Source organism: Atractosteus spatula, chromosome 6 (genome assembly GCF_055471065.1).
Source record: "Atractosteus spatula isolate fAtrSpa1 chromosome 6, fAtrSpa1.hap1, whole genome shotgun sequence".
Taxonomy (NCBI): domain Eukaryota; kingdom Metazoa; phylum Chordata; class Actinopteri; order Semionotiformes; family Lepisosteidae; genus Atractosteus; species Atractosteus spatula.
Window position 1 is genome coordinate 2,718,643 of NC_142711.1, and position 11,572 is coordinate 2,730,214.

Consider the following 11,572-nt stretch of genomic DNA (forward strand, 5'->3'; position numbering starts at 1 on the left):
CGGCTTTCCAAAAGTATGTCACACTGCAGAAACGTTGATGTGACACTGCAGAAACGTGTACTGTACATGATGGGTTTTGCCGACTCTTTAAACATTGAACAGAGTACATTTACGATGATTACGAATAAATACGGCAAATTTGATCGGACTTATGGTGAAGGTGTTTCAACAAATTAAAATACCTGATCAAACTTATTGAGACGATGTTGCAGTGACCAAGGGGGACCGTCTCACGAAACACTTAGCCCCCGTGCCACTGGTGGAGGCAGATTAAACTGCAAATTTGAAAATAACATATATATTTTTTTAAATGCAAGAAAAAATATCGAGGATTCTTTTCTCAAGAGTGATGAAAAAGAACGCAGATTTAACCTTCTAAGACAAAAAACGAATTTCAGTTCAAAATACTTAATTCATCCCCAAGGTGGCAGTGTAAGACAGACGATAAAAAACGCAAACAGACTTGAAGACAGTCCAGCAGGCAATACAGACTCCTGGGCTAACCCTAAATCTTTATTAGGGAATTAAGCTGAAGTACACATACCAGACCTCACTCCATAAATTATCCAATACAGACATAAAGGAATAGCCAACTGAACTACATTCAAGCGACAAGATTAATTTATCTTTGTTGTCATAACGGATAAATTACTATATTGCCCAAACAATAACAATTAGCAAAAAGCAAAGAGGGGGGGATTTTTTTAACAAGACACTTACAGAGTATTAAGAAAATGATAAGAAAAAGAATGCTTTGTCCATATGATTTATGACTTTGATCGAGGTTTTCCCTTTGAAAACCTTTGAAAAAAAGGTAGAAAAATCTACCTTTTTCCCAGGTGGATGCTGCAGATCGGTGGTGGTGAAGGGGAGTCCACATTACCTGTAAAGCGCTTTGAGTGGAGTGTCCAGAAAAGAACTATATAAGGGTAAGCAATTTTATTATTAATTTGTAGTTCACTCTCCTACGTTCACCTGACGAACCACTTTTCATAACGTCACTCCGAGGGACTGGACACTCCAGCCGCGGCTGTGACGTTGTAGGCCCCGCCCCCGCCCCTCCCATCGCGCCATCCGACGTCATCGCCGCCGGCGTTCACGGCGCGTCATGCTCGTGACCCTGGCGACCAGAGCGGCGGTTGGTAGTCCGCCCCCCCGGAGGGGAGAGGGCAGTCTCCCGTTACCAGCGGCTCCCCTGGCCGGCTAGCACTGTAAGGGCACATAAACCCTGACAAGCACCCCCTCCCCTGTACACGCACACAGCGACACGGTGAAATCAGAAGGCCAGTGCCAGTGCCAGTGCATCGCCCCCCAGCCCGACTGTCGATGCGAGAAACTGCCGAAAGCACACACCGAAACGCCCAGAAATTCAAGCCCCGGCGGCGTGTGGTTCTCCGGGCTCGCAGTCTGTTATCTTCTGCTCACAGCAGGTGCTTCATTGTTAGCTGCCGGTCATTGGATACTGGCACGTCAGTCACTCGGAGGCAGAGGCGTCGGCAGCGCCGATGAATAAACTGCCCGGCTCGCCATTGGCCGCCGTCGGGTTGTCCGCTGAGAGGAAGCAGCTCTTGAGTTCTCGGGGGGGAGTTCATTAATTAGAGTTCTCAGATTTATTTAAAATAAATAAAATACGGGGAAAGTCAGAATAAAGTTGTCGGCCGCTAAGCACCGCCTGCGTGGCCTGACGCAGCAGCCGGCGGGTCGGGCCGGCTGAGTCACCGGGGCAGAGAGGAGGGGCGGCGGGCGGAGACTCCCCGGCGGCCGGGCTGGGCTTACTCCACGCCAGGAAGCGGATCCGAGGACACGCAGCCGGCCGGTCCCTGCCGAGGGTTTCTCCCGAAAAACACATCAAACACAGCTCGTTTCTGCGAGGCAGTTTTTCTAGCAGGGATGGGCTGGACACAGAGGGGAAACCGTGTGGCCTGGGTGCCTCTCTGCATCATTTTCATAGGGGCATTCTCCCACTGGGTAAGTCCGTCTCGTTGTTTACTCCCCAGTTCGGTCATCGCACAGAGGAAATTATTAATTCAGGGTTTGTGCATTGCTTTCTGACGATGTGCGCTGGATTTTTACCTTCGAAGAAACAAAGAAAACAACTCCAGTTCTGTCCGTGTGAGGGTCCAAGTCACCGTGTTTGACAGTCATTTGCTTGTTACAAAATGGGAAAAGGGAATAGCTTGCTGATCTGTCACATCATGTGAGCGAGTGACTAAACGGGCAACAGCGGAGATGATACTTGCTCAAACTGTCAGAGCCACCTCATGCACACGGTACCGCTTTCTAGACCGGGAGAAGTGTATTGGCGAGCGCCCACACGGCCGAATGTGGGTCTGAGGTACCCTGTGGCTCACACAAAACGAGATGGCTTCTGATCTGATGAGTCCTTGGCTAGGCCACCCTGTTATTACGTATTCATTAATGCTATTTGGTATTAACTCGTATTGTGAGAATAATGAGCCCTAGCCGACTGTTGATCAATTAAACAGCTCATATGTTCAATTAATAAAAGGGAGTTCTGGTGCTTGTGGGATTCAGTTTTTTTTATTACGTAAATACATTTTATATATTTAATTAATATTGATATATTTTTATTATGTTCCAAGAACGTTATTTAATGAATTAAACAGCTGCACTGGATGAGGCGAGGGCTAGCTCATGGCACATGCCGGATAGAGGCTCTGTTAAAAATGTTGAGTTAACTTGTAGCGGCTCTGGAAACTTGTTGTTAAGGCGGAAACCCATCGCGCTGTTGTACGGTAACTGTGAAAGGTGTGCATGTATGTCTTCGTAAAAACAGCTGTGGGTATCCTCCACCTCCAAGGCCTTCTGCAAATCCCCTGAAAACTGGGGGGGAAGACATAATTGCGCCTGTCTTGAATTGTTCCAATATCCATTCCTCGTTGTTTGGTAGATTGAATCAGAAAGTTGCGTGGTCAACTCCAAAAGAGGCGTCAAATATAGTCGAGGCCGTGTTTAGCACAGTACATTTCAAGAGTAACGGTAATGAAGCAGAGAGATTCAAGACTTTCGCCTGCTTCTTTACAGATAAAATGTACCTCCCTTCGTAACCAATAACTTCCACAGATAATGTTCTTTAAGATATGCTGGTTTTGAATTTAAAATCGAGCCGCCCTCTTCAACGACTCCGTATAAAAAGCGCATCTACCTAATCAAAGTGTGTAGAAACATACGTTTGTGTTGCTGGTGTGATCTGGAAATGCGATATTGGCCTGTGTAATACGCCTCCTACATCAAACGAGTAATGAGTTTTAGAGAGAAATGCTGAAATAATGGTTTTGGCATTTTGGTGGACAAAGCTGCTATTACAATAGAAAATACAATTTAGATTGGTTATATACAATGGACCAATGGATTTTTGGAGCGGGGGTACTGGCATAAAAATAATGTTTATTTTTCTTGCAGGGCCTCAAAGTAGAATGGAAGCTTTGTCTAAAAACATGAAACAGAACAACTGCTGCCTTTGTGTTCACTTTCTCTAATTATCATTCTAGAGAAGCAAGACTTTTATTATGGAAACAATGCAAAGACGTTCACTGAAGAGAGGAGAGGAAGGGGACTACATTAAAATAGAATCCTTCTGTCTTACTGTACCCTTACTTACCCTTGCATGACAGTCACATTTCTAGTCAACAGAAGTATAGACGTGGGCTTTACCACTGCTCATTTAAAACCAAGGGGAACCTGAAATGCTCTTTTCTCTGCTGAACACCAATATTTGCAGGAAAAGGCACACATCAGTCTTATAAGACTGGAAAAAAACAACAACCGATTGGTTTGCTTATTGCATGAACGACAGCAAGGCTGTTATACACAACTGCAGTGTCATGGAAAATACACGAAAAATACCTGGACAGAGATGCTAGCTAAGTCAACTAATTTGGGGGATTCATTTGAAGAAATGCGAGTGATTTTCAGCATTACTGAAGTCTGTCATAGGTTATTCCTGTCAGTGAACCGAAACCGTGTAACCCTTCGTCCCTGCATTCTGCTTAAAAAGCAACTACAACAAGACTTCCTCTTCTCCGGAGCCTAGTAGTGTCTGAACATCTGATTTCTTCGGGAGCACTGTGTCTTTTCAAATATTATTAGGATAAGGTTCAGGGTTGTTTATACTGAGGTTCAGAAGAAACATCTCGGTTTTGCGTTTATATTTTTAGAAAAAGAGAAAGTATGCTTTAGACTTTGAGAGTTGCACCAGGACTAAGTCACTTCATTAATGAGCGAGTTGATCGGGCACCAGTGATGATTTAACCTGTGGAATATTACAGACGCATCCCTCGTAAGCTGTTAGATTGGAATTTACACAAGTCTGAAACTTGTACTGTCCTGGAGAAGTATATTGCAAAATATTTCGGGGTGCCTTCAGGTCACTGCTTTTCACAGTAAACCTCATGTTGATGACAAGTGCTTATCAACATAATGAATTTACTCAGGCCTGTGTCTAGTGTATCTGCTACCTCAGCAGCTTGAGGTAGCTCATGGCGGAGATGGACAAATCTGTTGAAAAATTAGAAATTTTGGTATTTTGAAGGAGAAGGTGCCTACTGTATATGTATTTTGAATGACCTACAGGTAGTGACAGAAACACCTGGGTATTGAGGGACAGCAAAAGGCACCAGGTGCTGTGTATCTGTGCCAAAGATATTTTCATCTCTGTGGAATGAGAGACTTCAGTTTTCAGGTGTGGCAGTAAAGTGTTCTTTTTTGCATTTCTGGCAGATTCCAATCCAGTGTGCGTGTGTAATACAGAATATTCTGTCAAAAGATCGACGCGTGTCAAGGAAGAGGCAACAGAGTTTCGTTAAAAAACTGTGCATCTTCAAATGTGAATGATTTCGATTGACCTGTTATTGTTCCCAGTGTTACTACTGACTTTTTTGTTGTGGCTTGTGGCATTCAGAGCATAACTTCCCCATTTTACCTGTTAACTTTAATCCTAAGTGAGAGTTCATGTGAAGGAATTAAATTCCTCTTCCATGTTCACAATTAAGTAATTCAGCAGTTTGTTGTATTGAAAGTAACTTGAAAAGTATACAGTACATCTTTCAGTTTTAGCTAAAATTCTTCACATATACTGTAGTTTTACACCCACCCTACACTGAATTGGCCCTTTAATTGGCGGAGTGGTGGCTCTGTGGCTAAGGATCTGCGCCTGTGGCTGGAAGGTTGCCGGTTCAAATCCTGCAGCTGGCAGAGGAATCCTACTCCGTTGGGCCCCTGAGCAAGGCCCTTAACCCCAACTGCTCCAGGGGTGCCGTATAAATCCAGGGGATTTATCCAAGCGCTTCGAGTGGAGTGTCCAGAAAAGCACTATACAAGTGTAAGCAATGATTATCACTGGAGTTAACTCCGCTGCACTTCTGTACGGTGTCATGGGATCTCTGTTGACTGAGTTTCATGACACATCATCACCAGTCAGTAGTTAATTTGGGCTAAGAGATCAATCCACATCCTGAAGCAACAGGACAGGAGCACTGTCTCCCAGGGTGCAGAGCCTTGTTTTGGGAACTGAAAGAAATCCAAAGTCCACAGTGCGGACAATGTGGGGGTCTATGGGAAGATAATAGTTTGCTGATGTAAGTGTTACCCAAACCATTCCAGTCCTTGCAGATGAGCAGCAGTGCTTTAAATTTATCTTGAAATCTATTGGAAGCCAGCGCAAGGAAGCTAAAACGGAGAGATATGAGTATTCAGACCCGTGCAGCTGAGCTCCTAAAGTATTGTAACTTGTCTAGAGCATGTGTAGAGACGCCAGCAAGCCCGCAGTGCTTTACTGCACAGTCATGCCTGGGAGAGAGACTGCAGGCAGTAGCTTTTCTTCAGATGGGGAGAGCCATGTGTGGGCACTGGCCGTGCTGTAAAAATGAAGCGGGTCGCCTTCACGACATCATGAGTCCTTGGAATCGAATATGACACGGAGGTTCCTGACCTGAGTGTCTGGACCGATACCAATGTTATTGATCGTCAAACTAAAGTTTAAACAGGTTTTGTAGGTCATGAGTTAGACAGCGTTTACTTCATTATAGTCAGAACTCAAAGGGAAAAAAAAAAGGTTGCGTCCATTTTTTTTTTTCATTTAGGCAGAACAACAAGGTAGTACTTTATTAATATCTGGTTTTGTGCAAACATGAAAACTGCCACGATACCTATAAAGCCTCAGATCCAGTGCTAACATATATACATATATACCAAGAACAGAGCCCTGTGGGATTCCAACTGAGACCAGGTTTGCCACAGAAGAGCAGTGCTCTATTGAGCACATTGTGTTCTATGAATTATATAAGATTTAAACGGTGACAAAGCACCTCCACTCATACCAGCAACCCTTTGTAATCTCTTCAGGAAGGTGGTCGATCAGCAGTATCAAAGGCATCACTGAGGTCCAGCAGGACAGGAATAGAGGAAACACCAGCGTTTGCTGTCCACAGTTATTCATCAGTAACACCAACTCGTTTCAGCTCTATGCGTTTGGCTTCTATGCTACATTAGTCAAGAAAAGGCAATAAGCCTTGTCTAGCATTTAGGATTCAACCTTCAGATCATCAAATAGAAATACTTCTATTTCCAAAAAGTCAAATAGAGTTCCGGCAGGGTGATTTCATCCAACGTGGATGGGAGGTGCAAGGAAACTGAAAGACCCAGAATGATTGATTTCAAATGCTGCAATACCCCCACAATGCTGGAAATGAATCGGGGGGTGTCACGGGAAAGAAAACAAAACAAATACCCCAGTTGAACAGGAATGTTAAAATCGTTTTTATTTTAAAAGGTTAAAGGTCCTAAGAGGGTATCATAAAAAAGCACTTTTTTTTCCCAGGGACCCCTGTTTTTTGGGATCTCTGGTGACCGACCATACTGTGTTTTACAGTTTAAAGAGCTTGAATGTCACATGGTAAAAATCTAAAGCAAAAGCACAAGATCCAGAACAGGATTCTGCAGGGTGTCCCTTGGGTCACTCTAAAGAAAGCAGGTGAAAGATATTATTAGGCCCCTTCAGTTCCAAGACTGTGAAAACACCTTTGGCATTGGAGCAGTACATCGCGGAATATTTCAGGGTGGCTTTAGGTCACTGATGTGGTCCGATATATTGACCGATCCTCCTGAGCTTCACATGCTAGTTAGTTAGGTTGGTCAGGGAGGTTAGCAGGTTTTTCTGTGACGTCGGTCATTGTACCATAAGCTTCACGAGCCTGTTTAAAGTTGCAAGCTGTCAAGTTGGTCTTTTCGAGTTGTGCAAGAGTGCAGCTTGATGAAGGCCATAGTGGGTGCATCTTAAACAATACTGATCTACTGGCGTTGTTTTAAATTCCTTTGTGTTCGTAAAGTTACGATTGCAAGTTCTCCTTTAGCTCCCACACAAGGAACAGTCAACCACAAATACAGCTCATGTTTGCGCTACATGTTTACTTGTGCTTTTGGCTGATTTTTCTGTGAGCTTGAGAAATCGTTGCACAACAGTCCCCATTGTTCTCACACACAAACAGGTGTCCTTGAAAAGCTCTCCGGTAGGGCTGGGCGATATGACCTCAAATCAATATCAAGATAAGTTCATACATTTACCTAAATAACGATAAATTAACTATTTTTTTTAAACCCTTGAAATTATATGAGTACATGATATGCTGAAAGATCACGTTTTAAATATGCGAAACTATTAAAGCTGCACACACCTCATCTTATCTCCATGTCTTACAAATAATTTAAGGACATAATTCATGGAAACACAAACAATAACTTTTAATGAACATTTCTTGAAAATTTGAACATATTGCACAATATTTATCAAATGCATGCTAAATCTGAGTGTCTCACATCTTATAAAGCGGGTGTCTCTTGTCAAGGGTTTAAATGAGTCTTTTGAAACCACTATGTTCCACTGTAGCTATGGTCCATGTCCTTCGCTATGTAATATGTAATGGCGTTAGTTATCTCGTTCCATCTGCGTAAATCCTTTGCATATTGAGCGGCATTAGTAAATGCTTGTGTTAGAGACAGCTGTTTGGGGGAATCACTTTGGCCACTAGTGCGCTTGTCTCTCTTTTTCTGGCCATGCACTCTTCGTATTCCACGACATGGTTGTGTTTCAAGTGATGAAACACGTTGCTCGTGCTACGTTTGGGTGCAGAAACGGTTTTCCTACAGAGAAAAAATATTTTGCTGAAGCCGAAATATGACCAAACGATCGATACTGCATCTTTTTTAGATACCAGTTCGTCTTCATTTGTACTCGGGTCGTCCCTGCTTGACTGGGGTTCAGCATGAGTGCTCGTGTTGTCTGGCGCCCGGCACACTTCTCTGTGTTTGGAATGAAGAACGAAGGGTGGACGAGGCAGAAGCATCTGACTGGATATGACGACTGGGTGTTGTAGTTTTATAAGGGGACCGCTCATGAAAGCACACAGTGGGGAAAGCTTACCGAGCATACCGACATAAGCAAAATTAGGTCGGTGAGTGATTCTTAACTTCGGTATCGGTAAACGTTCGGTATATCGCCCAGCCCTGCTCTCCAGTGACACTTTGATAAGAGTTAAGGTTTTTGTTTTTCTTGTGCAGGGAGCGTGACAACTTGAAGTTTACTTTACCCCTCTTTTCTAACCAAGGCGCAAGAACGGGTGAAGTCCTTGTTTGAAATCGCAGCCCTAACTCTGCGCCACTCTCTGCCTCCAGGTCCAGGCCCAGCACTGTGTGTGGTATGGAGAGTGCCAGGATGTGCCACACAGAGAGGGCAAGAGGTATAACTGCAACTACACAGGACCCCCTCAGCCATTGCCCCAGGAGGGATACGACCTGGTGGTGGTAAGTAAGGGCGCTGGAAGAAGCGCAGAGGAGCTCGTACCGTAAAAACATCATTGGTAACGGTTGCGCAAACCGTGGACCACAGAGATTCAGTAAAAGGGAGGTGCTCTCAGTTAACTGTTTGAAGAACAGGTGGAGTGGCTGCAAGGAATTTGCTTTCTACCACACGGTTTCTGAAGTATCCATACAAACCAAGTCAAACAAGTCTCATGTTGCAGAGGAGCAGTATTACATCTGAGGGGCTTTTGGAAATGGTTAAGAAGTGAGAAGCCACTGACTTTAGTAAGGACTGTATTAGTACACCTGTGTGTTTGCTTTACTGTCGAGCACGTCTGGCAGTCATGAATTAGAAACTCCATTATCTCCATTGTGCTATTTGGTTCTTTTTTACGGTGGCTTCAATGCGTGTGTAAATCTTGAAAAGCATGCTGGTCTTAGTTCGATTTCTCTACAACTGGACTTTTCTGCCAGCGCTATATGAATCAGTTTTCTTAAACTTAATTCTGTGGTATATTGTTGAATCGTGCAGTCATTTTCTGCCTTCACAGCTGCTTCACAGCTTGCTCTGACCCCCTGCCCTCTCTCGGCAGGAGCTGTGCCCAGGGTATGACTACGGCAACGTTAGCCTGTGCTGTGATGTGCAGCAGCTCCAGACCCTCAAGGGGAACCTGCAGCTCCCTCTCCAGTTCCTGTCCCGGTACGTCCTTTCGGCCTCGCTCTCGTCAGCCAACCAGCACAAAGCTGAAAGGCCTTGCAAAAACCGAAATGCATTATTTTTAGATTAAAAATATTGGATGGATACAGATTGATTCTTTCGGTTTCAGGATGTTACAAAGCCCATTTGTTTTCAATGATGCAGCTCATCCAAATAAATTTATTTTTGGGGAAGCGAGACATTACTGTTACTGTTTCAAGCTTTGAACAAAGTGTTTGGCATTTTAGTCTGAGTTTGCTTTTACTATATAGACATAGCATTTTAAAGCCTACAGTACAAGTATGGTTGTTCTTTTAGATAAATCTCAATGGATGTAACTTCTGTAAATATTTGAACTTCAGGACTGGAGAGTTTTCATTAAAAGATTTATTTTTAAGTGTTTTGAATTTTGCACCTATAATAGGAGTACTGATAATACGTATTCCTCCTTGTGCTAATACATATCTGTCATTTTTAAATTGCTTATTTTGAATGAGCTAGTTCAATTTCTTTGTGATGGAAAAAGCATAGTAATGTAGTTACCTATAGTGCTTTAAATTTTAAATGTTAATAAAGTTTGTACATTTTTGTAATTCTCAACATTTTTCGCAGGAGGATTGTCTTTGTGTTCACTCTGCCAGCTGTTCCAAACAGTTGATATTGACACTAAAAAGCATTTGCAGGCTGTAGCGTTACCATATTGCAAATAAATACTCGCCAGGAGAAAGGTTCCTTCTTGTCGTGTTCATACTTTTAACATATGAGCCGGAAAGAGAGGGTGTCTTATTAAGATCCGTTCTGACATCGAAGTGACGATCGGCTGCCTGTTCTCTGCCGTCAGGTGCCCCTCTTGTTTCGTCAACCTGATGAATCTGTTCTGCGAGCTGACCTGCAGTCCCCGGCAGAGCGACTTCCTCAGCGCCACCTCCTTCTCCCCATACGTGGACCCAGTGACGCAGGAGAACAAGACGAACGTTGTGGAAGTGCAGTACTACATCAGCGAGACCTTTGTAAATGGTAAGGCCGTCTCAGACGTGGGAAGCTCTAGACAAACACTTGTCTGGTTTGAGGTGGAGTGACTGGCAGGGGTGCTTGTGTTGCACTGCCAGGAAATTCGGGTTGTGCGGAAGGTTTAAGGGTTCACTAGGAGCCCTTTCAGAGCTGTAGCTTTGACAAGGTGTCGGTTAATTATGAAGGAACAGGAAAGTTTGTTTTTTCTATAAGGAAAAAATCACTTACAAAAATAGTCTTATATGAATACCAAGCAAAGTGTAGTCAGTATCCCAGTGAACGCCAGGTGGTAATTATATGTTTTAGAACATATTGTGTGTATTTTGTTACTTACCTGCCTCTGTTGTTTAGAGTTGAGGAGACTTTGAAGTGCAGCATAACTGCCATTTATAACACTTTTTAATTCTATGAACTATAGTAAAATGTTAAGATAAATGGGTGCAGTCAGAAGGAGACCAAAAGAAGTATTTCAAAGATCTGGTAAAAGCAAACTTGAAGTAGAACATCAATATATTCTCCCAGGAGATGATTATACAGGAGATTGTGGGTTATTAGTGTACTTCTCTTGACATCTAATGGGCCATTCGAATTGGTACACAACACTGCACACACTACTGTTGTTTTTGGCTAAGAAAGAAATTTATTTTTCTGTTAGTCAGACATAATGACATTTTGATAACACATGTCCTCTTGGAGGACACAGTGAGAGATTCTGTCTCTGCTTTGCATGAGTTCAGTCATTTTCCTTTTTAATGGGAAGAAAGTAGAATACAGTATTAGTACACACGATGGCTAGTTAAACTATCAATTTACCTTACAAAGTAGCATCAACTGCAGAAATGAGAAGTTTTTGAATTATAGTGGATAAACACTATTTGTTGAAATCCATTTGATAAGAGGCTAATTGTCAATATACTGTTAAGAATCCTGAAATCCATGTTAAAGGATATATTTGAGTGATAAAATAACACTTAACATTAATAAGTTTAATATTAATCTTGAATATAAATTGGTCTATACATGTATGCTTGTATGAGTCCCTTTAACTTA

The 11,572-nt window shown here is 42.9% G+C and overlaps 1 protein-coding gene across 2 annotated transcripts in view; it reads left to right on the forward strand.

Moving 5' to 3' along the window:
• The first annotated feature begins 1,685 nt into the window (after positions 1 to 1,685).
• npc1 (Niemann-Pick disease, type C1) overlaps positions 1,686 to 11,572 on the forward strand; it is a 29,035-nt gene continuing 19,148 nt past the window's right edge. Inside the window, exons 1-4 of one of the 2 annotated variants that reach the window (XM_088918071.1) lie at positions 1,686 to 1,968; positions 8,689 to 8,817; positions 9,408 to 9,514; positions 10,353 to 10,528. In XM_088918071.1, the coding sequence (XP_088774197.1) occupies positions 1,891 to 1,968; positions 8,689 to 8,817; positions 9,408 to 9,514; positions 10,353 to 10,528 (490 nt within the window). In that variant the 5' untranslated portion in view covers positions 1,686 to 1,890. The remainder of the gene's footprint in view (positions 1,969 to 8,688; positions 8,818 to 9,407; positions 9,515 to 10,352; positions 10,529 to 11,572) is intronic. The other variant, XM_088918070.1, reaches the window with a different exon arrangement.